Source organism: Balaenoptera ricei, chromosome 12, assembly GCF_028023285.1.
Source record: "Balaenoptera ricei isolate mBalRic1 chromosome 12, mBalRic1.hap2, whole genome shotgun sequence".
In the NCBI taxonomy this organism is placed as follows: domain Eukaryota; kingdom Metazoa; phylum Chordata; class Mammalia; order Artiodactyla; family Balaenopteridae; genus Balaenoptera; species Balaenoptera ricei.
This window is the reverse complement of record NC_082650.1, coordinates 67,607,161-67,634,357: the sequence shown is the minus strand read 5'-3', so window position 1 is coordinate 67,634,357 and position 27,197 is coordinate 67,607,161. Positions and strand designations below refer to the sequence as shown.

Here is a 27,197-nt window from a genome sequence, read left to right as displayed (position 1 = left end):
TAGAAATGAGGGACAATATGATGTTAACAGATGCTTACATCAAGGAATATGAAACCTGTAAATGATGTCGTAAGTATTTTATTCTGTAATGAATTCTGGAACTTTCACGACTTCGGGTAGGGAACAAATGATATTTTTAAGAATAACTTTTCTAAGTAAGAGCAACAAAAGGAATACACTATAGCCCTAAGCCCCTCCCCTACCCAACAGGGTGGTTGGAATGGCAGCTGATAGGTTGGTCATTTCTACCACACTAAAACAAAATCCATCTCTTCAAAAAGCTGCTCTTTTTAAGTACAACTGACTTCCTGAGCTGGTATTTGAAAGTCATCACAGAGTCTCTCCAGAGACTGCTGGATCAGGTCTCAGAGAGTAATTCTTGAGGTTTTTCTTATTGGTTTCCTTACCTTAACTACTTATATTTTCCTATGTTCCAACTTCCTGAAGACTCTCTTCATGTAAAAATCAACACATTTTCCTGGAGACATCTCTTAAACAAAATGTTGGAAATTCTGATATTCATAAGTTTTGAATACTAAAAATTATGGGACACTAACCTTATGTGTAAAATACACAATATTTAAAAAATTCACACAGCACTATACACTGCAGGATTATACTAATGCTTCATGGTAAACTGAATATGTAATTTAAAAATATATGTTAACTGACACTGCAGAAATACAAAGGATCATGAGAGATTACTACAAGCAACTATATGCCAATAAAATGGACAACCTGGAAGAAATGGACAAATTCTTAGATTAGCACAACCTTCCGAGACTGAACCAGGAAGAAATAGAAAATATAAACAGACCAATCACAAGCACTGAAATTGAAACTGTGATTAAAAATCTTCCAACAAACAAAAGCCCAGGACCAGATGGCTTCACAGGTGAATTCTGTCAAACATTTAGAGATGGGCTAACACCTATCCTTCTCTAACTCTTCCAAAATATAGCAGAGAGAGGAACACTCCCAAATTCATTGTGAGGCCACCATCACCCTGATACCAAAACCAGACAAAGATGTCACAAAAAAAGAAAACTACAGGCCAATATCGCCGATGAACGTAGATGCAAAAATCCTCAACAAAATACTAGCAAACAGAAGCCAACAGCACGTTAAAAGGATCATACACCATGATCAAGTGGGATTTATCCCAGGAATGCAAGGATTCTTCAATATACGCAAATCAATGTGACACACCATATTAACAAATTGAAGGATAAAAACCACGTAATAGTCTCAATAGATGCAGAAAAACCTTTTGACAAAATTCAACACCCATTTATGATAAAAACTCTCCAGAAAGTAAGCATAGAGGGAACCTACCTCAACATAATAAAGGTCATATATGACAAACCCACAGCCAACAGCGTTCTCAATGGTGAAAAACTGAAACCGTTTCCACTAAGATCAGGAACAAGACAAGGTTGCCCACTCTCACCACTATTATTCAACATAGTTTTGGAAGTTTTAGCCACAGCAATCAAAAAAAGAAAAAGAAAAAGAAATAAAAGAAGTAAAACTGTCACTGTTTGCAGATGACATGATACTATACATAGAGAATCCTAAAGATGCTACCAGAAAACTACCAGAGCTAATCAATGAATCTGGTAAAGTAGCAGGATACAAAATTAATGCACAGAAATCTCTTGCATTCCTATATACTAATGATGAAAAATTTGAAAGAGAAATTAAGGAAATTAAGGAAACACTCCCATTTACCACTGCAACAAAAAGAATAAAATACCTAGGAATAAACCTACCTAAGGAGACAAAAGACCTGTATGCAGAAAACTATAAGACACTGATGAAAGAAATTAAAGATGATACAAACAGATGGAGAGATATACCATGTTCTTGGATTGGAAGAATCAACATTGTGAAAATGACTCTACTACCCAAAGCGATCTACAGATTCAATGCAATCCCTATCAAACTACCAATGGCATTTTTCACAGAACTAGAACAAAAAATTTCACAATTTGTATGGAAACACAAAAGACCCCGAATAGCCAAATCAATCTTGAGAAAGAAAAATGGAGCTGGAGGAATCAGGCTCCCAGAGTTCAGACTATACTACAAAGCTACAGTTATCAAGACAGTATGGTACTGGCACAAAAACAGAAATGCAGATCAATGGAACAGGATAGAAAGCCCAGAGATAAACCCATGCACATATGGTCACCCTATCTTTGATAAAAGAGGCAAGAATACACAATGGAGAAAAGACAGTCTCTTCAATAAGTGGTGCTGGGAAAACTGGACAGCTACATGTAAAAGAATGAAATTAGAACACTTCCTAACACCATACACAAAAATAAACTCAAAATGGATTAAAGACCTAAATGTAAGGCCAGATACTATAAAACTCTCAGAGGAAAACATAGGAGGAACACTCTTTGACATAAATCACAGCAAGATCCTTTTTGACCCACCTCCTAGAGAAATGGAAATAAAAACAGAAATAAACAAATGGGACCTAGTGAAACTTAAAAGCTTTTGCACAGCAAAGGAAACCATAAACAAGATGAAAAGACAACCCTCAGAATGGGAGAAAATACTTGCAAACGAAGCAAGTGACAAAGGATTAATCTCCAAAATATACAAGCAGCTCATGCAGCTCAATATCAAAAAAACAAACAACCCAATCCAAAAATGGCCAGAAGACCTAAACAGACATTTCTCCAAAGAAGATATACAGACTGCCAATGAACACATGAAAGGATGCTCAACATCACTAATCATTAGAGAAATGCAAATCAAAAGTACAATGAGGTGTCATCTCACACCGGTCAGAACGGCCATCATCAAAAAATCTACAAACAATAAATGCTGGAGAGGGTGTGGAGAAAAGGGAACCCTCCTGCACTGTTGGTGGGAATGTAAATTGATACAGCCACTATGGAGAACAGTATGGAGGTTCCTTAAAAAACTAAAAATAGAACTACCATATGAGGGGGAAAACTGTGGTGGGGTGGGGATGGTGGTGTGCTGAATTGGACGACTGGGATTGACATGTATACACTGATTTGTATAAAACTGATGACTAGTAAGAACCTGCAGTATAAAAAAACAAACAAACAAAACAACTAATACTAAACTTTCATTGGGTTATCTGTATGGAAATATGTTAATATAAATGTTTCAGACATTACGTGCAATTTCTAAAAATCTTATATGTTCTGGTATAATGTTATAAGTCATAATTCTAGTTATTACTTTAAAATGTATATCTCCGAAAAAACTAAATTTCCTTGTCAATTGCACTATTATGAACTTTCATCAAATCTTTAACTGTGGTCATTTTTAAGTCGTTTGTCAGTTACAGACAGTTCTGGGTGTACTCTGATGCTTTTGCAAATATGTTCCTATAAAAGGGTTTCATCTTCAAGGAATTCATAGAAAAGACTCTGACAAGTACAGGTTTCTGGTAACTGACTGTAGTGCTGAACTGAATGAATAAGCATTTTCACAACTCTAATGAAAAACTGATGAACTCATAAAAGTGTTAACAAAAGATCAAGATGAAAAAAAAAATTAATTACATGGGACTGAGCGAACTGATGAGGATGATTATAATCTTTGTGACTTTCTGTTTGAATTAAAAAAAAAAAATTCCACAAGGACTCAGAGGCAAAGAATATAGAAATCAATTTTCACTGCAAAGTAAAGGAGCTGTTACAGTGGAGGATTACTGGACTGAATGTCAATATTATGACATAGTATGAGTGTGTTTCATGTTTGGTAATTGCAATCATTGTTGCTTTTGTTGTGGTAAAAAAAAAAAAAAAAAAAAAAAAAAAAAAAAAAAAAAAAAAAAACTACCATATGACCCCAAAATCCCACTACTGGGCGTATACCCTGAGAAAACCATAATTCAAAAAGAGTCATATATCACAATGTTCATTGCAGCCCTATTTACAATAGTCAGGACATGGAAGCAACCTAAGTGTCCATCGACAGATGAATGGATAAAGAAGATGTGGCACATATATACAATGGAATATTACTCAGCCATAAAAAGAAATGAAATTGAGTTATTTGTAGTGAGGTGGATGGACCTAGAGCCTGTCATACAGAGTGAAGTAAGTCAGAAAGAGAAAAACAAATGCTGTACGCTAACACATATATATGGAATCTAAAAAAAAAAAAAGACTGAAGAACCTAGGGGCAGGACAGGAATAAAGACACAGACATAGAGAATGGACTTGAGGACATGGGGAGGAGGAAGGGTAAGCTGGGACGAAGTGAGTCACAAGAGGGAGGGGATATGGGGTATATGTACACATATAACTGATTCAGTTTGTTATAAACCAGAAACTAACACAACATTGTAAAGCAATTATACTCCAATAAAGATGTTAAAATATATATATATATATATATATATATATATATATATATATATATATTAAAGTTGGCACAAGTTTCATATTCCTTTACTAGTTTCAACAATTCTGGCTGGTTTTTTTTTTTTTTTAAAGATTTTTTTGATGTGGACCATTTTTAAAGTCTTTATTGAATCTGTTACAGTACTGCTTCTGTTTTTTTTTTTTTTTATGTTTTGGTTTTTTGGCTGCGAGGCATGTGGGATCTTAGCTCCCCGACCAGAGATCGAACCTGCACCCCCTGCATTGGAAGGCCAAGTCTTAACCACTGGACCGCCAGGGAAGTACCTGGCTGGTTTCTTAGAATAAAGCCTCCTTTAGGGTGGGGTTTTTTTCCCCGCTACCAAAGGAAAGCAATTATTATTGATGAGTTTTGCTTTCTAATAAACCTACTTCATTAGGTTAGAGTTCAATTATTTAGATTAAAAAAAAATGATCTTGGTAGACCACAATATGGTGCAAAGAGACTACCTAAATATTCACTGTAAGGTTAGATGCACTTCCTTATTTAATTAGCCACAAATATAGAATTCTGCTGAAGGTGAGGTGGCTACTCTTGGCAGAAGTAGGTATAGTATATCTCAGTAGCGCTCTCCTTGGGCCTCAGTGTCCCTAAATAAAGGTTTACAGCTGTTAATGACACTGTGCAAGGTAGGAACTTGAAGATCTAGAAAAGCTCAGTTCTTTCTATCTCATGCTCTCTTCATATTGGCGCTGCACTATTTAAAAAGGGGAAGAACTGCACTAAAAATTTACATATATACAGTTATAGGAATGTTTACAAACAGTATCTACTGGTTCTTGAACCAAATATAGTATTAGAAGGTTATATTTCCGTCCTGATGGAAAAAGCAAAGTGGTGCCCAGGTGTCTCTGCACAGTATCTCGGCCTCCAGCTGCCCAGCATTCTACAAGGTCCTCACCACTCCTCTCCACCCCCGGCACCCCCATCTAAATTACCTAAGATATTTGAAACTTCTGAAGGAGGAAAACAACACATAGGTATTAGAAAGCTAACTACCCATTTACTTTCTGTTAAATATTATGTTTGGCCCTTGGTCCTTTCTATATTCTACTTATTCTACTTAACTATATATTAACATTTACTTTTGGAAAATACCCAATATACAATAGAGCTAAATGTACCTGACTGAAATTAAAAGTGAATGAATAGTCATTAAAATTTTCTCAGTTAAGAGATCTAAATGCAGCTGAAATCATAAGGATTCGTAAAGTTTCTTTTCAGCTTCAAGAATATTATAAACAAGAAATATCAATTAAATTCAGGGACCTGGGCAAAAATATTTTATATATATTAACAAGATTGACTCAAAACATTTGCATATTCAATCTTCTTTATCAAATCCTTAAGAACAGTATGTAAGACAGTACGTAATGCTCTTTGGTCAAAGCATTCTAAAATCCAAGTAAAAGAACCGAATAAACAAAAATCCATGTTCTTATTAAAGTCTTAAAGGGAATAAAAATAGAAACATTTAAAGCAATCCAATAGTATGCCACCCATTCTTTTTTCTTCAACTAAAAGTAATACAAATTAAAATGTACTGGTTGAAAAGGAGAAAGGATTATGCTTTTAAAACTCCAAGTTTTAATGGAAAACATTTAAGAAAGCCTATTTCCTTTCCTGGAAGTCTTATAATGTTCAATAAACAAATGGATTAGAAAACTAGATCAAATGGTTTAAATTCTGGGCAAGAGACTTCTACATTTACATTAACTTTGCTTAGGTAGCACACCGTTATAACGTGGGCAGGACCTTCTTCACAAATGAAGAGTTAGCAAAATGTCATACTCTATTGGTAATTTGCTCATAATTATGTGTCTTGCTTGGTAAAAAGGAGCCAGATCGATCTATAGCCACTCTCTGTGGGCAGGGGAAAGTGGAAGGAAGGTTTATCCATACCAAAGTTTGCCAATACCTCTTTAGAGCCAGGGCCAAGGTAGAAGGGGTACAAAAAATTAGGAAGCCCTGAGGTATTAAAGGTTCATTTTTGCACAACCTGAGGGACTGTTAAATTGATGAATATTGGTGTTAGCTGTAAGTTGCTTGTTCTTCCTCATTTGTTGGTGACAGAGTATATAATAGTGTTGAAAAGCAGGCAAAACACAAGATTTAAATTTGCTGACCTATGACTAGGTTAGGCATTTTAGTCATTATAAAGATGTATTAAAAAAAATCTTTAGAGTAATAGTGTGTATTTAAAAACTTTTAAAACTTGGTAAGGTTTTAAAAAATGCAAGAAACAACAAACACTTCAGAAAAGATACATTTGTACACTGCCAATAAATACACATAAAAATTTATGTGATGCTTAAATGAGCACTCCTATTAAAAAGAGGCCGTTTATTCCAAGAGGTACATTAGACAGTATACTGCACTTGGCCAAAGGAAAATATTATTGCAACTACTTATCCATAACAGATAAGATAAAAAGTACAGCTATATTTAAAAAAATGCTTACAAATGGGATCCAATGCTAATTAATGCCAGTTTGGATATATCAAGAAGTATCTGGTAATATAACCACAGAGCTTGTAGGGAAACCAACCTCGAGGAAAAAAATTCTAGAAGGTATTAAAAAATTGGGGGAATTAAATTTCGTCCTCTTTTACAATTAAAATGGCCATGTAAGACATTTGAGATATTCCCAAAGCACGGATTATATCTTTATGTTTAACTTAAAAATATAACCTAAGAACAAATTAATGTTTAGCTTTTATGTCCAATTCCAGTGCTTGCATCCTTTTATTAAAGGAAGTGAAACTGATTAGGTTAATGTTTGAATATCTGGGAAAAAACCCAACAAGAATATTTAATAAAATGTATTACCGAATAATATTTCCATTTGAACAGCATTGTTACTCTGGCAATTAAGAGCAGAATTAAGCTTTCCTGACTCCGTAAGTATCCAATGTCATAAAAAAGCGTCTCCTGGCTGAAGAGCTCACTTAAATTTAATACGAACCCTAATGAAGTGCAAGGCAGAGTTATTCTAACTTCTCTGACTCAAACAAAACAAGAGAACACGGATGTAATTTGGCATCAGAAGATCTAGGATGCGATCCTGGCTGTGTGACTCTGGGAAAACCATTCAACATCATCAGATCTAAGATTTTCATCTGTAAAATGCCTATAATTTTATCTGATAACCTAGTTATAAGACTTACGAAGGTTAATTAAGATGATGTGCTTTAAACTACTTTATAGGCCACACAGCACATCTAACGAGGGTTTCTCAACCTTGGCACTGCTGACACTTCCGGCTGGATAATTCTTGGCTGTGGAAAGCTGCCCGGGACATTGCAGAACGTGTAGCAGCATCCCTGGCTTCTGTCCACCATATGCCAGTAGCACCTATTAGTTTTGACAATCAAAAATGTTTCCAGATGTTGCCAAATGTCCCCTGGGGGGCAAATTCACCCTGGAGGAGAACCACTGAGACTATTATTCTTTCTCCTCTTCTCTCTCCCTCCTTATCTTGTACACCATTGGCTATTTCACCCACTATGTGTGGGTGTATCTGTTCTTAATGCTTACCCATAAGACCCAGATTAAGATTATTGTGCCATGTGCCTAAATTTTCCTGATTCCCTCAAACGTTTAAGATAATCACAGCTCAGCAGTATGTATGTTTAAATGTTGCCACTTCTTCAGTCAGAATATTATTCCCTTACACTTGGGACCTTTCAGTGTAGAGGTAAAATGATCCTAAGTACTCTGCTAATTTTGAAAGCAGCTCATGACTCAATAAATAAAATTACTATGCGAAGAATGGGTTAACGGTATTCTCTGAACGGCAACACTGAAAATGTTGTAAAATAAACCACTTTGATAACTAGAATAAAAGTTAATTACTCTATAAATAAAATGGTTTTGTATAGACAAAATGGCCCCTAAGAATTGTATAACTTATATTTTACACATATCTGTTATATACAAATTTTACATGTATCATAGTTCCTAGCTGCTGGAGCTCAGTAATAGTTTGCTCATTTATGTAATAGGCACATATTTATTAGACACAATGTGTGAGGCACTGAGCCGGATACTGCTGGTGCCATCAATAATAAATCACAAAGGCATGGCCTCTATCCTCAGGTTTCAGTTTACTGGAGGAGAAAAGAACTACTAGGCATTCATATATAATCCAATACTATGCTAAAAGCACAATCACAGGCAAAGGACTGTGTGGAGCATTCACCTAACTACGCCCATGATTGTGCGGGGAAAACTGTATTTCCCTGTCAAAATTTCAGGGGAAGAGGTGGAGGAAAACCTAAAGCAGAAGGGTAAATAAATGATGATTTTGATAACATATATTAACCAATACTGAAGGTCACATATGCCATTTAAGTTTCTATTGAAAATGGTGATTTAGATGCATCTGTGAAATGATCACCATAAGAAATAAAAGCAATTTGCCAATATGAGACACGGAGATACCATGTGTGAGTTAGGTATAAAAACACGTAATTTGCAAGAAGATTCTCCTGATAATACACAGGAATCAGAACTGACCATAATTCTTTGGCAGGATACCAAACAAAACAGCAAATCTCATTTAGTTTTACTTCATTTCTGTTTTCTAGGTTAAGGCAAAACGGTATTTAGCAACTCTTTTCTCAACTTCATATTTCACTTGCTCCCAACAGAAAGAGGCTGGGATAGAATGCCTAGAGGGAGCCCCAAAGTAGTAACGAAGGAAGGAAAGGAGCGAAGGACAACAAATATTTTTAAAGGATTGTTTCCTCTTTCTGCTGGGTGCAAAAAAGGTCTGGGTTCAGCTCTTCCGCTCACTTAAAAGATGAGAGGAACTTGGTGGAATTCTGGACTGGTATTCTCCCTTCCGTGAAAACGTTCACTTTACCTTCTATTTTATCCTCAGTTTTGGAGATGTGAGGTTTCCTGCCAAGCCCACTTCAGTGTAGATAAACGTATACAGTTTTTAATCTGTCTCCCTAATGACTGCATGCAAGGTATCTATTTTCACGTTCTATCAAATTGGAGCAAGAAGCATTTTTTAAGTACCAGGGATCATTATTCCAGTTCCACAGCTATTAGACCGACTCAGGTGGTCTATGATACCTGATATGACGATCTCAGGGACATCCAGAATGTTGCCAAATGAAGCAGTTTTACGGTGGCCCCGTTTAGGCTTGGAAAAGGCTGCAAAAACACATATATACAGTATACATGCAAACAACTACAAATAGTAATAGAAAACGATGAACAAAAACAGAATACTTTTCAAATAGTTGTGTTAATAACACTTCATGCAGAATGGCATGCAGAACTATCTAACTTTTCATCCATGCTTAGAAAAGGCGTGATTAAGGAGCAAACAACTACCAATACAAGATGTTTCACATACTGGCTTTAATTAGCAGGAAAAAAAATAGGGCCGAGACAAACAAAGCTGCAGGGTAATGAGAAAGCTAGATTTCAAACATGTTCATAGAAATAATCTACCTAAGTAAAACCACTGAAGTGCAATGGGGGGGTCTAGGATGAAACTGGGAAGGAAAAGAGGAGTTAAAAAGAAATAAGCTGCCATATTTGTTTTAAATGAACAAACACAGGAATGTATGTCCAATTAGGTGTTTCTTGAAGTGTGCTATAAAGTAAAATTCAGTGATTAAATGATAATTACTGAATCAAAGTATGAAATGTTTATGCTTTTATAATTATAAATATTTGAACATACTTCTGGTAAACTGAATATTTATTGTAGTTTCCCAAGTTTAGGGTATATTCCTGCTAAACTTGAAAAGTACTGAAAGGCTGAAAAATATGAACCTTTCAAAGTAAGACAGTTCACCAACGGATGTTCAACCATCTGTTTTACATTTAGGCAGAGAAAGGATAGGGTAATTCAAATGTGTGTGGTTATCTTTAATCTAGTGAAATACCACTTCTGTAAAGAATACTTATAAACCAGTACCTGACTAAAAAATTGACACGAGAAGATATAAAATTACTGTTATTACATTACAGAGCATTTCCTGTTTTAGGGTAGCAACCACTATTTGGCAGGTCTAACTTGAATGATATTCCTGAAATGAAAAAGGCTGCCAAAGTGTAAGCATGTGTTCCTGTGTACACTGTTCATTGGACACTACGCTGCGACACCCCGACTCCACACAGAAACGCTTGACTCACGGAGGCCAGGAAAGCTCGACAGTGGCTGGTGACCTCCATTCAACTTGATCGTTTCTAAAGACCCATCTGTGTGGCAGAGACTCCTGGTCACCAGCTCAACAGAACCCCAACTTTACTCAGGACAGCAATGCTCCTAGATAAAAGACTGCAGATCCTTCCTTCCCATGGAGCCACAGGGCTCTTCCTTCCCATCTGACCCTATCACTATGGCCAATGCCATCTATGTGGGAGTTGTTAGGAGGGACTTCCGGGAAAGCTCCTTAAAAAAGCCTGGGCATGTGCCCTGCCCCTAATTCTTGCTTCCTGATGCCAGGACTGTGGATGCGATGATTGGAACTGTAATAGCCATTATGGAGTACAAAGTAACCTTCAGGATGAAAGCCACACAACAGGGATTACGACACAGAGAGACAGAAGAAACCCAGTTACCTAATGATCATGGAGCCTACCTCCAGATTTGTTTGTGTGTGAAAAATAAAGCTTATATGTTAGACACTGTTATTTTGGATATTCTGTAATATCTAACTGATTCTAATGCTAACTGATAAAATAAGTGATTAGTTGAAGACAAGTATAGTTAGGATGGTCCTCTGGACAACTTCTTTCTGAAAAGAGCTTCACACAAAATGAAAATATTCAATTTAGAAAAAAACCATAAAGACCTAAAAAAAAGAGAACAAAAACAAAAAACCAAACAAACAAAACCCAAAAACCTGGTTAGCTAAGTTAAAAAAAAAATAGGCTAATACACTTGGAAATATACTTGTATACACATATGTAGTTAAAAGACTAGAGGTAAATACACAAAAGTGTTGTGTTTATCTCTGAGTGGGACAATTAGGGAAGACTGGTATTTTTATTTGTTTATATTTCCACATTTTCCACAATAGAAATGTATTTGTAATCAGTTCCTCTCCACCCCTGGGGGAATCAGAAAGAAAACAATTTAACCCAGCATTACTAAATGAACCTGGTTAGAAAAGGTTAGAAGTTTACTCAGGCAACAAAACATGTAATTATTTTTGTGCTGACCAGTCTTTCTGACAAAATGGAATATAAATGCTAGCTTTTTCAAGATCAAATAAAATTACCGTGATCTTTTATTTTACAATTAAAAGAATTAATCATAAACTTAGCTACTTTTTGCCAATGAAAGTAGGAGCAGCAGCAGATAGTAAGGCCAAATTATATTTGGATCTGGAGTACATTTTCCTGCTAATTTCAAAGCAAAACATTTGCTATTACTTGAGTTCAGCACAAAATTCTAGTAGAATCACTCAATCCTCCAAAACATCCTGGTTTTGGCAAAATTTCAATTTCTCACTTAGATTTTCAGCTTGTGCTTGAGCTGAATTACATTGGATAAAATCTGTAATTAGGAAGGTATATTTTATAATCCAAGTAATTTTACAAATCATGCTTTCCTTATTTGGAATTTGAGACACTTTTTGCTAGAAGCATAGGAAGTATATTGTAAACTAACTTCCTACTTTAAAAAAAATTTAGGACGCGCACAAATAAACCACTGACATTCCCACTACTGAAGCAATTGAAACTACCATTTTCACTGCTCTTTAGACTTTTATTTTCATTTTACCTGTGGTTGCAGCAATTCTGGCTTCTATTTCAGACATGTCAGCACTCATCCTCTTGCCTTCAGAGGTTGGGGGCAAGCTCTCCACACTGCTCCCACGAGAAGCTCCCAAGCTCAAACGTCCAGATTCGCTCTGTTAAAAATACAGGTCAATTTGAATTACTAAAGCTCTTTATATTTAAAAATCCTGGACAGCCTAGAAGGAGGAATATACCAACTGGGATTCTTAGGGGTTCTGTTCTGAAAGAAATAGAAAGTTTTCAGGGAGAGGGAGCTGTAAGGCTCAGGGAGAACAAGCTGCAGATACTGGCCTTTAGGATAGGCTGGTCACTAGAGCTGGTAGTTAAATGCCCCAAATATTGGTTAACCTAAATGCATCGGACAAGATGAATAAAATCACTCCTTAAAATGTTTTAAAACCAATAATAGCAAAAATATAATAAATCTGGATAATATGAAATGAGAGATCTAAAACAATTCCTGTAACTGGGAAAGGAATATGCATTTTACATTTGTAACCATCAACCGTTCAAGTTAGGGATCACTGTAAGGCGGGAGTTGCACAGGTGGCAAAGGCAGCAATCATCAGAAGGGGAAACGATTTGACTGGTAGTGAATTCTAGAAGAAAATCATTACACATCTCTACTCTTAAGCTTGCCTGTCTGTTTCAGGAACAAGATTCAGGACTTGTATAGTGGAAGATGACAAACAATTAACTTGTTAGTATAATGCTCATGACTACTGGTTAGGTTACCAAAAGATTTTACTTTTAGTAACAAAACAAACCTGTTGTTTTGCCTGGTTTTTCAACAATTTTGATTCTAAGCGTTTAATAGTATCATTTGTGGCAGGAACTTGCTCCATATTAGTGTCGCTTTTATTACTGGTATTTGTAGAAGTGATGTCCATGAATGAGCCTAGGAAAGCAGAAACATTTATGACTACAGGTTGGGAATAATATAAATGCTTCATTCAATAAGATGCAACTTAAATTCTTTTCTAAACTAGCAAGACATAAATAGAAATAAAACTGAAGACTTTTCAACCTAATGAAGATAACCAAACCCATTTTAAATGAAATTTAAGGATAGCACAAAAAGGGAACCAAAACGCCTAGTCTTCAAATAGTCAAGGATGACTTTAAGGTTCTTAGCCTGAGCTAGTAGAATGGAGTGGCTATTAATCAAGATGGGGAAGATCACGGGAGGAATGACTTTGAAGTGAGCACAGTTAGGAAATGGTAATTTTGAGTTCCTAGTAGATATCAAGCAAGTAGTTGGATATATGAGTGTGGAGTTCAGGTCTGGGAAGGAGCAAAACTTTGGCAAATACATGGTATACAAAGCCATGACACTGGATGAGATTACCAAGGAAATGAATTTAGATAGATAAGCAAAGAGCCAAATAACTGAGCCCTGAGCACTCTCACGTTTATAGGTTGGGAAGATGAGGAATAAACAGCATAGGAAACCATGAGAACAAGTGACCAGAGATGTAAGATGAAACCCAGGCTGGTATGGTATCCTAGAGATCAACTCAAAGTGCTGAAAGAAGTAGAGAGTAATGAACTGTGTCAACGGTTGCTGAGAATCAAAAAAGATGAGAACTGAAAAATTATTCATTTCGATTTTAGTAATGTGAAAATAACTGGTGACCTTGACAAGAGCAATTCTGGAGTAGCAGTATAATAAAAGACTGAATGGAGTGGGCACAAGAGAGAATGGAAAGAGAGAAGCTAGAGAAATACAAATACAGACTACAGCAGTCCCCCCTTATCCTGGGGGGATACATTCCAAGATCCCCAGTTGATGCCTGCAACCCTGGATAGTACCGAACCCTCATATACTGTGTTTTCTCTTATACATATATATCTATGATAAAGTTTAATTTATAAATTAGGCACAGTAAGAGATTAACAACAGTAGCTAACAATAAAATAGAACAATTATAATATACCATAATAAAAGTTACACGAATGTGGTCTCTTAAATTGTACTACCTTTTTGTACAAATTTAATACCTTTTCCATCTAACGAAGCACTTATCCTGCACCGTGGCTGTAACTTTTGCAGTTTGAGGTATAACAGCAAAACCAGCACAAATTTCTTTTTCCTTTGTCACAATTTCACAGATAGAAGTTCTTACTGCAGATCTTGGCAACCTCAGCATATGATTTTTTTTTTCTTTTCTTATTAAAGTTGAGAATTTTCACCTTTTCATTTAGAGGAGGCACTTTACGGCTTCTCTTTGGCATATCCGAATTGCCAGCATCATTACTCTTGTGCTTTGGGGCCATTATTAAATAAAATAAGGGTCCCTTGAACACAAGCACTGTGATACCTCGACAGTTGATCTGACAACCAAGAGGGCAGGATACACTGAACAAAGGGATGATTCACGTCCCAGGAGGGATGGAGTGAGATTTCATCATGCTACTCAAGATGTCTGCAACTTAAAACTTATGAATTATTTAGTTCTGGAATTTTCCATTTAATATTTCTGGACCACAGTTGACCAGGGGTAACTGAAATCACAGAAAGTGAAACCGTGGACAAGAGGGGACTACTGTATATATGCTCTGGGAATGATCCCAGTAGAAAGGCTAAAACTGATGATGCAAGAGACAGGGAAGAATTGCTAGGAAGAGCAGATGGGATCTGCTGCACAAAGGAGACAGGCTTGCCTTTGGCTAGGAGCACGGATAGTTCAGCCCCAGGAACAGAAGAGAGTGCAGAGTAGAGGGACAGATACAGGCAGCGTGGAGAGTGGGCTGGGGGAGCTTTTTTTAAAAAACATTTATTTATTTATTTGGCTGTGTCGGGTCTTAGTTGTGGCATGTGGGATCTTTTGTTGCTGCGCTCGGGCTTATCTCTAGTTGTGGCATACAGTCTCAGTACCTGCGGCACGTGGGCTCTCTAGGTGTGGCGCTTGGGCTCTGGAGCGCGCAGGCTTAGTTGCCCCACGGCATGTGGGATCTTAGTTCCCCGACCAGGGAACAAACCCGCAACCCCTGCATTAGAAGGTGGATTCTTAACCACTGGACCACCAGGGAAGTCCCTCTACTATCTTTTTTGATGACCACAAACTATGGAGCTGAGGAACTCCTGAACTAAAACACAGCTTTTTAAATAAGAGTCTCTGTAGATTGTTCTACAAAGACCAAAAAGTAGGGTGTTCACGATAAAGGAAATACGCTGTTTTATATATATTGGTATGTATGTATGTATGGGTGTATGTGTGTATATATATACCTATGACATATATATATTTATATATATGATATATATATTTACAATATATATATATTTACAATAATTTCTGATACTATTTGATCTAGCAGTATCTAAGAACTATTTTTCAAATAAAGAATGACATTCACAGCAATATAATATCCAATCTTCTTATATATAACTGTGTAAGAATTTCAAGACTTGGAAACAGGTCTTCAGCAACTCTTTAATCTGGGTACCTGCATGAACAATGGTGCACCTGGAAATTCAAATTGCAGTCAATCTGCAATTAAAATGCAAGTGAGGACATCATTCATTGCTTCTTGATTATAATTTCATGGGAACAGAGACACAAAAATTTAGGTTATTACTGTTCTACTCTATCCATTTACCTGTACTGGTGGCGGAGTTGCTCTGTCCTTCATCTGAATACTGACATGGGTATTGTAATGGCTCATCTGCTCCTGGAAAGTACTATATATATAAAAAGTAAACAACAATTTAAACTTTCTTTAATACAAATTAAATCTTGTGAAAACTAACTTGAAAGGTACATTTGAATTACTTCCTTTTCGAGATTTGAATGTAGCAAAAATTGCTGCTTTATTTTCACCAAGGGATACATTGAATTTGTAAATACCTAAGGTTTTGATTTTACAAAGACAACAATGTGCTACTCTTCTGAATTTCAACTATTATCAATGCCATGTATCTACCTACATATCTATTTACACAGTCTAGATAGTCTTAAGAAAACTGCCAATATTCCTCCAGAGGAACATATGAAATACAGTAGTATCATTCCTCATAATTATATGAAACATATTTATGTTCTCACAGCAGTGATGTAAACCTCCAAATTGTTGAAATGACTTAGTCTGACAACTGAAACGGTATGCCATAATTTGTTAGAACCAATATTTTAAATATCAAGGACAGATTATGAATGTCCCTCTATGAACTGGAGATAAAATACTGGATATATCTGTCAGATGAAAATTAGAATTTAGGGAAAAAAAGGAAGGTTTTCTTCTCAAATTACACAAAGCACATAAAAGCACAGTTAAAACGTGAACAATTTATGTAACCCGAAGTTTTAAGGTATCTGAGCTGTCTTCTTATGAACGTATCTTCAGGTCCTAGGATTAGTCTATATATAGCTAGTATCCAAATATGCAGTTAAGCTTTAATCAGATTAGTTCAAGCTGGTTTGCCTAAGTTATTTTCAATAGAATGAAAAAACTAAATTTTTGGCCATTTAGAAAATTAATTGATATTTAAAGAGATTGAAAGATTCTTCTACTTAGCAAATTGTTCTGAAATTAGGCACTTTCATAAGTACATCAACTTTTTAAAGTCAAGGTACCACTTGATAGATTTGTTAGTGCACCAAAACCCAGAGGCCTAAAATTATTCAAATAATTCTAAAAGTGTTTGATTTATAGATTAGGAAATTCTAATAATCATTTAAAACGATCCTTCTAAATTCCAAAATTCTACAGAGCCTAGAAGAAAGTTTAACTTTTTAATGGCAAATGAAACGCTGAAAATATGCAATGAAAACCCAAAAGGTAAAAATCACTTAGATAAATGTGTCTGGGAATGCAACCTCTCTATTGCACTACATAAATGACTGCTTGATAAAGATCTCTACTAAAGAAAATTTAAAACTTAGCAAGTATTAGAGTCATAAAATACCTAAGTCCTGTAAAGGCTTTAGAGATCACCTAATTCAACTTCTCTCACATTACAGATAAGGCAACAGGCCCAGAAACAAACACATCTGTCCACTAAGTTAAGCAGAAGGAAAAAGCACGTCCAGAAACCTAGTCTTGCCATATTTCAATTATAAAGAACTAGTTCTTTTTTTTTTTTTTTTCAAAATAACGTTTCCTCCTCTGATTATATGAGTAACGAGCACCCATTCTAACGTGGAAAATACAGATAAGTATAAAGCAAAAAAAGAACGATACTGTCCCTTTACTTTAAAACCCCCTTATAAGTCAGTATATATAAAATTCCCTTAAACCCAAAGCCCCTCAAAAGAAGGATTATACCCGCATCAAGTGAGTCATTATTTTCACAATTTCCTCCATTGAAGGGCGCTGAGAAGGATCTTTAGACCAACAACGAGTCATCAGGCTCTCAATGGGCTTAGGTAAATTTTTGATCAGCGGTGGTCGAGTACCTACAATTGAACATTAGAGGAAGGGAGAAAAGAATGTATTTACTCAAAGAATGGTGTAAGTTTTTTTAAAATATGTATTTCTGAAGTGTTATTTATTTTACAGATCTTGTAATTTAAGATTTTTTTAGGAGGACTAAAAGTACCTTTTTTTGGTCCTTTGGATTAACATTATATTTTCATAAAGTAGAAGCTACACCTTTTGAGAAGCCAAACTAAAATTTTTATATACATTATGACTGAGAGTTAATAATATTTCATTTGCTATAAACACTCTTTTAACAAATAATAATGGCTTAATGTGTATTTTATTAAGAATAAAATGGTGGCTTGAGGTAATCTTATTTGAACTATATTTTCAGATTTGTCGTAACAACTTCAAATGTGTTTGAAAAATCATCTTCCATATGTCAAAAGTCATCAACTATGGTGTTATACTCACTGACCTCCAAATGGCTCTTTTGTGGGAGACAGGTCTTAGGGTTGCTGTGAATCAATCATTTCACAAGCTGAAAACTGCCAATTTTTGTGTAATTAACAAGACTGTAATATCATTAGTAAGGTCCCTAACTTAACGAAGGCCTCAAGTATAATGAAATCTTTGTAAATTTATCAATTAATAAGTTAGTTCTTTTATTCCTTACTTCATGGACATTCAATTATTTACTGACAATTGACAGAAAAGAAAACAAACTGTCCTGGTCAATGCTCTAGCATTCTCTACAATGACAAGAAAGGTAGTACAATGAAAGGTAGTATAGGAAACTGGTAAACACACTTGAGATTACTCAGATGACTGCTTGACATGTCTAAGAATGATCAAAATAGTGAGGCAGATATTTATTTCTATCACATGTGGAACAGTGTGTTAAAAATGCCATTAATCAGAATAATTATAATCAAGAGATAGAAATTAAACAACAGAGAGTGATGTTAAAAGTTAGAAGAAGGTTAAGCGATTTCCCTTCATGAAAAGTTTATTTTCCCAAAGCAACTGGGAAGTAACTTGATTAATGAGGATGCATTCTAATATCATGAGCGGTCAGAAACATTGTAACTACAGGTATAAAAGGAATAGGAGGGATGAAAGACATTGTGTCCATAAATCAATATAACTTAAAAATATGGGCATTTGACCCAGAAAGATCCGGATTTAAATCCCAGCAACACCACTTACTAATCTTGTGACCTCGGGCAAGTTACTTAACTGCTCTAGGTATCAGTTTCCTAATGTGTAAAATTGTAAAGTGAGGCAATAATAGTACTCGCCTCATAAGAATGAATGAGAAGATAAAAAGAAAGACTATGTGAAGCACTTTGTGTTTTGCCTTTATGAATAGCTTAAGTAACAACCCTTATTACAGTAAGTCCTCTACATATGAACCTTCAAGTTGCGAACTTTCAAAGATATGAACATGCGTTCCATCAACGTCAGGCATGAGTGAAATTGCAGCTTGCCCTCCGTCGCCTATTGCTGACGATCCTTCAGCTCTACCATCTCCCACCTCCTCTCCCTCCTCCAGTCAGTAACTCTTCTTGCCTGTTCACTTGATGCCAGCCTCCGTATGCCAGCTGTTGTACTGTACTACTGTACTTTTCAAGATACCGTACCATAAGGTTTAAAATGTTTTCTTTACTTTTTGTGTTTTTTATGTATTATTTGTGTGAAAAGTATTATAAACCTATTATAGTACAGTACTACATAGCCGACTGTGTTAGTTGGGTACCTAGGCTAACTTTGTTGGACTTATGAACAAATTGGACTTAAGAACGCACTCTCAGAATGTAACTCGTTCGTATGTAGGGGACTTACTGTATTATGCTTTGTTTTCTCTCCTCAATGAGACACTTGCTTCCTAAGGAGAAAAAGGCAATAGCTCCCTAATTATCTCAACCATGTGAGAGATTTTCTTAATTTAATCTTTAAATTTTATTTTTTCCAACAGAGTCCAGTCCAGTGCTTCTCTGTCGCCTCTAGAGAGCCAACCGAGGTAGTTGGCTCTGGCTGTCTACTGATAGCCTTTCCCTAATGAGCACAGCCAGCAGACCTTCTCAGCTTTGTGCAAAGCCAGGACTGCTCCCAGCCCTTGCCCGTTTTTAGAGTAGGGGGGAGGGCTGGAGACTGGTAATAAGAAATTGTATATTTTAATATTGGGGATAAATGGTCTTCTTTGGGGGAGAAACAATTTCCAAATAGGAATAAAATATATAAAATATATTGAAGAAAAAATTTTCACAAACCATTATGAACAGCCCACATGATACGGAAAGCTGGGCCACCAATTTCATCAAAGGGTTTCCGACGTGTTATCACTTCCCAGAGGATAATACCCCAGCTGAAAACATCACATTTTTCACTGTAATTGCTACCTAGAAAAAAAAAGGTAGTAAAATTTCAAGACTTTTTCCCACATGACTAACAGAAGCAACTGCTTTCATAAATTTTGAGAATGAGCATCATGTACAAAAACAAGAGAATGCCACATGTAGAGCTGAGAAATTACTCTTTCTGAAGACCTCAAGTCTTTGCAATAAATACATTTTTAAAATGAGTTAAGTATTAATAATGCACTAAAAAATCCACTTTAGAAGCTGGTCATTTTTTACCTTCTCATCAAGAAACACAGACCTTATCTTTTATTTATTTAGACTTATATTTTCTCTGGGACAAAGTATAAAACATTTGTACACTCCTTTCTATAATTTCTTGATCTTAAATGTTCTTCTCCCATTCTCTTGATGGATAATACTACTATCAAAGCAGAAAAAATTTCTAATCTAGTGTTAAGATTTTCTTTTCAAAATATCTGGTGAGATAAAATTATTAATTTGCAAACTTAAAAATAAGTTGTAAGCAGGAAAAACTATGAATACAAATTTACAGTAAACAGATTATGCAGCAAAATTTATATGATTACTAAGTTGGCTGGTGAATCAGCACAATTAAATAGCCAAACAAACAAACCCCCCAAACCCACGAACAACCCACTATAAGAGTGACCAATGATTACAGCAATAGCTATGCATGTACTTTACAAAGGCACTAGGCAGTGCACTGTAAGAGTTACAATGACTTTACAATCTGATTTGGGCTACAGGTGCTGACATCTTTCAGAAATGAAGAAATCTACATAGCCTAACAGTCTGAGCTTTGTTGCTCTAAACAATTAACAGCAACTTTTATTTCTGGGTTCTTTTGTATAAACAAATCTTTCGGCTCTCCATACTACAGTAATAACTGTGTTATTTTAACTCAAAGAAAGGCACATGAAATAAACAAATAATTTTAAAACAATGCCAATTATATGCATTCTGTATACAAATTTGAAAACAGGTGGCATTATTTAATTTTATATAATTTAACACTTGCTTGTCCACTAACTTTTTAACTGAATTTTGTGGCAAAATAGCTCCACTCAAGTGACCAGCTGCATAGCAAATTTTTTTCTCTTGGTAGCTAAAAACAAAGAACAAAAAATTTTAAATTCATCAAAAATAAAGAAGTCAAAATCAGAATCTGATTACTAAATGTTTCTGAATTTTATGCGCTTTCATACTTCCTAACGTATGAATCACACATCTTCAGTTCAACTTTTCTCACTTAAAAGATAAGCTGATGTTTTTGATGTTTTTATATAGAAACCTCATATGCAATTTATGGATTACTCTTTTAGAACTTCAGTAAGACACAGAGATGTAACACAAAGTAAGCATAAGCTTACCCTTTACTTAAGGTTCTTAGTATCTTTACTTGTGGTCCTTGCATTCTTTCTAAGGCATGCTCATTTAAACTTTAAACTGCTAATTCTTAATCGCTAGGAAACCAACACAAAGCACAGTCGATCCTCATTATTCCCAGTATTGTTCTACAAAGTTGCTGTGAACCTTGAATTAGTGAACACTGAATCATCTGCTCCTAGGGGAATTACAGGGTTGGGCTCCTATACTGATCAGTTGACATTTTTGTCGCCTGATCAATACATAACCTTGTTTTATGTGTGTTTCTGTTTAAAACACCTCATTTAATATAAATTGTTGATTCATTAATATTGAACTCATGGCCAACAGCACTGTAATTCATGCCTGAATGAAGATTAGCTAGCACATGTATTTTCTCTGTAAGACACATCACAGCCTTCTGATACTTAGGAACACTAGAAAGCACTTCAGTATTACTCGTAGAGGCCATTTTAAACGGTGAAATCATCAACACAAAGCACAAAAAAAGGAAAAAAATGAGGCACTAAATACATCACAGAAGTGATAAAATAGGAGAACTGATACAACAGGGCAGAGCATTGCCTTGTTTGACCTCAGCTGGGAAGGTGTGTGTTGGGTGACTCTAAATTTTTCCCTGCTTTGTGCATGCCTGTGAATGACTATGAAAGAATTATGAGTACTGATTTTAGGATACAAGTAGGCAATTTTGCAGTTATGGAACCTGAGAATGAGGATCAACCGTACATATGCTTGAACTTCACAGAGGGTGCTAGACAACGTGAATCTTGCTGTGAGATTCAAGATCTAAGGCTATATTTATTTAATACCTCCTTAGACTTTAGTATATATCTTATAATTATATACTATGCAGAAATAAAACCATGGAAACAGGGCAAAGCCATAAACACACTGGATTTACATGGAGTAATAAGGCAGATTATCAGTCACATCACGCTTTTGCCATTTTACCTTCAAAAACTTCAGGTGCCATCCAAGCAGCACTCCCCTTATTATTGGTCATGTGTGTCTGAATGTCACAGGCTGTACCAAAATCACAGATTTTTAAAACTGTCCCCCCTGCAACCAGCAGCAAGCTGTTTTAAAAAATAAAAGGTTATAAGACCAGTATTTGATTCTACAATAAAAGAAGAGACATTTGTGGAAACAGAAAAGGTTAAGCAAAATGTCACCATTCAACTTCCGTGAAATGTTACCCACTCACCTATAACAGCTTAATAATACAGAGGAATATCAGCAAAAATTGACCTTAACCTAGTTCTCTTAGGGAGACTGCTAGACCCAAATTTTGATGTCTCCATTTCTATCTCTGTAATTTTTCGTGACTATGCTTCTCTCTGGGCCAAAATAAAACATGGGGTTTAAAAAACATCTAGCAAGTGAACATTATGGTGTCCTGAAATGGGAGTGGATGGGTATCAATACTTTCATAAATTGTTCGCCCCCTATACTTAACCTTAACCAGTGTTTTTCAAGCTACAGGCAGAAACCTAGTCATAAAATTCTAGATCACAGATCTGGAAACCTACATCACAAAACCAATTCAGTAGACTATGACAGCATTTAAAAAATAAACTAGAAAATATCAAAGTGCATCACAACTACTAAGATTAAACATTGTTTCAGGAAAGTTCAGTTTCAGTTCTATATACATTAATATGTACACACGATAGATTGTGAAGTATTTCTTAATGTGGATGATGGTTCTGAAGTTTGCAAACCTGCTTTGCTCTTATTAACCTTGCAGTGAGCAGAAATGAGTCTTTAGCCTAACACAGCAAGACTGGTTAGCTGTTCACTGACCCTATTTCCTTTCTTCTCTGGGTACATTTCTTAGCCTTCTGAGCAATTACGTATGGCTATATGACAATTCTAGTCAATAGAATGTGATGTACTTCACCTCCAAGCCCGGCCCATATGAACTCTCACATATATAAACTCCTTTTCCTTTCCCCATATGTCACTGAAGGCACAGGATTCTGAACTACAAGACAGAAGGAATCTGGAATCCTGACCCACCATGTGAATCAGGAACATTCACTTTGGACTTCACGAGCAAAAACCAAAAACTTTGTACTTTAAGCCATGAGACTTCAGGGCTTATATAACAGTGTCACTGTAACCAGTGTGAGAAACGGTATTGAAATGGGTGTTGCTATAACAAAAATCTAACATATTTGGAATTGGTTTAGCAGTAGGCAGCAAGAACACTGAAAGTGGAAGCTGGAAAGAGAGAAGACCCATGTAATGACGTGGCAAAACATTTGGTAAAATTTGTCTCCTGTGATGATTTGTGGCTTTAAAGGACTGGAAAAGCTGACTTCCTCGACTCCAAACAGCAGGAAATAAGATTCACAAAGGCCCATTAAGACAGCATTGCAGCAAAGAACAAATTAAGAGAAAAGTACTTCCCATCTCAGCTTCATGGCCTCAAGGTGCCTCCATTTAGTTGAGAAAAGGCACTGAGGCCAGGAATCAAATAAACCAGGCTCAAGATTTTGTCTAAGAAAGAACTGTGGTAGTATTAGTCACAGGCACATGGAACTGACTGGCACCTGGGGGATCAAAAGCCCACGTCTGAGGAAATTATACTGCCAACGGAAACACAGGCCTGGAATAAAGAAGCTTCTGACTGTCGTGCAATGCCCTCAGGACCCCAGATGTGCAGAAGGAGGAAGCAGGCTATGAAAGCTGGACAGCTTCTGAGGAGAGTATATGGCCCAACACCTACTCCTGACACTGCTACAGAGAATGGACAAGGAGAAGCCTACAAAAGGGTGAAGATAGGAGTCATAAGCAATGGAAAAAGGAATTCCTCTCCTAGGGCAGGATCAGAGTCTGATCAAAAGACAAACCTCTCACAACTCCAGGGCAGAGGGACCAGAAAATGCAGGACTTCATCGCTACAGACCAGTAGCTTCTGTATGTTTCTGTTGTTTCTTTTTCCCAATGGAGCCTTTTACTGATGGACCTCTCTTCTACCATTTTGTGTGTGTGTACGTGTGTTGGGAGGGCTTAGGTGGGGGGGTGACAGATAACTTTTCTTTTTAATTCATTTGTTTCCAGACTGTGAGGAGCTACATCCAGACCTGTTGGAGAGGACTACACAGCATCCTGAGATCCTGGACCGTGAGCCAGGTGGTGACTGGAAGATGTTTAACTGGCAAAGGGCAGTAAGTGGTTCTACTTGTGTGGTAAGACTAGTAGAGACCACAGGCGGATGTGGCTGGGACTGACCAGCTGCTCACCAAATCCATCCCTTCTTCCTCTGGAGCACAGAAGACATTTCCCAACCTCTCTTGCAGGTAGGTGTGGCTAAGATTGAGCTGTGGCCACTGCTATGTGGGTAGAAGGGACATGGGTCACTCCATGGGTCTGGCTCCACAAACCTCTCACACATCAGCTTCCTTCTCTTTACCTGCTGGCTGAATGCAGAGGTCCCCAAAGTCCTGGAGGATGGTAGAAGTACAAGATGGAGGGAGCCTAACTAGGCCCTTGAATGACCATATGGAAGGTCATCTGTCAAACAGGAATATGTTTTGGATTTCACCTGAGTCAGAAATAAATTTCTGCTGTGGTAAGCCTCATGTTGGCTATAGCAGCTAGTGTTAAAACAACTACTATACTCAGCTATTAGATTCTCTTAGGGAACTGGTACTCATAGTCTTAGGTTTTTCATATCCCAATGCAACTTGGTACTCCTATAAGAACTGAAATATATAAAGATATCTGGAAGTGTAAAAAGAACCATGAACATAAAAGATAATTTTAATTATATTATTATTAAAAATTAATTATACATTTAAAAATATAAATCACTCTCTACATCATTACCTAAAAGGCTTATAGGCATGTGGGTTATTCTGCAAACCAGTAGAAACAATTCTTTATTTTGAATCCCTTCCAACCATCTTCTCTTAAATGCAAAAGAGGTACTACTGTTTTATATAGCCAACGTTTATTTTAATGTATGTTTACTGATTTTATTTCACTATTCCTTCTTGAATCTTATGCTCGCCTTAGGTAATCATTTTCTTTCTTCCCCAAACACCTTTAATGAAGGTCTACTTACGATGAATTCACTCAGGTTTTGTTTCACAATATCTTAAATGTAATTTAGGGCAGGTACACAATTTTGAGAGCTATTTTTTCTCAGCTCTGTGAAGTTACGATTCCAGTCCTCTAGCTTCCATTGCTGGTGCTGAAAATTATACTTCAGTCTAACTGTCAGTCCTTTGCAGGTAATCTCTTTGCTGATTGAAAAATCTCCCCTCTGTTTTTGCTGTTCTGTAGCCTCATTATGGTGTGTCATAGGGGAGATTTCTTTTCATTTATCCTGCTTAGAATTCATATCTTTTATTTGGAAAATTCCTGGCTAACCCCTCTTGAATTAGTCTCTCCCCATCCTATTTTCTTTTATTAGAATTCTAATTCTATGCTGTTAGTCCTCCCTTTCCTTCTCCCCATGTTCCTTAACCTATCATTTTTTTCATTTATTTGTCTGTGTTGCATTCTGGGTAACTGCAGATATATCTTACAGCTCACTGAATCTCTTGTCACCTATTTCATATCTGCCATTTAAAAATTTTAATTATTTCTAAATGTTTTATTTAGTTCTTTTGGCCATGTTGATAGCTTTCATTCCTTGCATATTTTAATTCCTTCATTTCTGTAAATAATTTGAGCATATATATTTTATACTCCATATTTGATAATTCCAAATATCTGGAGTCTTACTATTTGAGGGCTTTATTCCATTTTGTGTTATTTATGCTGACTTTTACTCATGGTAACTTGCATGCTTATGGGTGTGGTAATTTTTACTGTGGCTTCATATTTGATTGATCTTAATCTGGAAAAATCCTAAAGACCTGAATTGAAAATATATGACTTTAAAATACAGTTTCAGTCACCCTGAATGCCCTGAGACACCACCAATCTCAAAGCACTTTTAACCTGTCCTGTTGGGATTTTTTTGATTGGGCAAGTAGAGCAAATTCAAACTCACAACAGCACGAGGGGAGACTCTCAGTTAAAAAAATAAAAGCTTGTCTAGTCAGAAAATGGATTTTTTTTCCTAGTCAACTTTTCTTTTAGTTCTTCCGTCCAAGATACTGAACTTAGGCAGAGGTCTCAGTTCTGCTCCCTCACCTGGTACAGAACAAAGGGTCTGCAGCCCGTTACACAGAAGCCGTTAAAATGTGGGCCTCTACATTCTTGATACTGGCAGAGGCTCACAGGAGAGCCCTTGGCTTCCCACTCAGGGTTCAGTTCTCTCCATCTTTTGGCTTAATGATTCCCTTATTTTCTTGTAAGATCACCTATGCATGTAAAAGGATGTTTGTTGTAATATGTAGCATCTCTGGGTGCTTGCTGTAGGATGTTTTTTCAGTTTATCTGGTTTGCCATATTGCTGGAGTGTCAAAATTCTTATCATGTGAGTATAAGAGTCCAAGCTATCCCTGTGAGCACACACAGGATGTTAGATTTTAAATGCATACATATCACGGCTTAAATTTCATGTGCTTCTCAAAATAAGGTATGAAATTTTGCCAATACATTAGTGTATGCTGGGATAAGTGGCAGGGAGCCAACAGAGTCCCAGGTTAAAGCCAGCACATCTCCTTGGACCAACATTTTTACTCAGCTGTAAGTATCTTTAACATCCTAACAGTGACTTCAAAACAAATTGCGTAACACAGGAAGTCGAATGCAAAATTCTTATGCAACTTTCCTTAAGAAGGCTTTTTAGGCTCTGTCCCTACTCTCAGACTTACTCAGGTTATATACATCATAACTTTGTTCTGGGGGGTTACGAGGGTAGGGGGGAAAGCTGAGAAGCACCAATTTAGGAATTTAGGGCCTTACAGA

General features: G+C 36.3%; 1 protein-coding gene across 2 annotated transcripts in view; it reads right to left on the bottom strand.

Annotated features, from left to right (window-relative positions):
- The window catches only part of MAP3K7 (mitogen-activated protein kinase kinase kinase 7), a 61,987-nt gene that overhangs the window by 15,156 nt on the left and 19,634 nt on the right, over window positions 1–27,197 (bottom strand). Inside the window, exons 6-12 of one of the 2 annotated variants that reach the window (XM_059941572.1) lie at window positions 22,278–22,402; window positions 19,830–19,958; window positions 17,461–17,591; window positions 15,796–15,877; window positions 12,960–13,090; window positions 12,176–12,305; window positions 9,505–9,585 (exon numbers count right to left, since the gene is read on the bottom strand). In XM_059941572.1, coding sequence (XP_059797555.1) covers window positions 9,505–9,585; window positions 12,176–12,305; window positions 12,960–13,090; window positions 15,796–15,877; window positions 17,461–17,591; window positions 19,830–19,958; window positions 22,278–22,402 — 809 coding nt within the window. The remainder of the gene's footprint in view (window positions 1–9,504; window positions 9,586–12,175; window positions 12,306–12,959; window positions 13,091–15,795; window positions 15,878–17,460; window positions 17,592–19,829; window positions 19,959–22,277; window positions 22,403–27,197) is intronic. The other variant, XM_059941574.1, reaches the window with a different exon arrangement.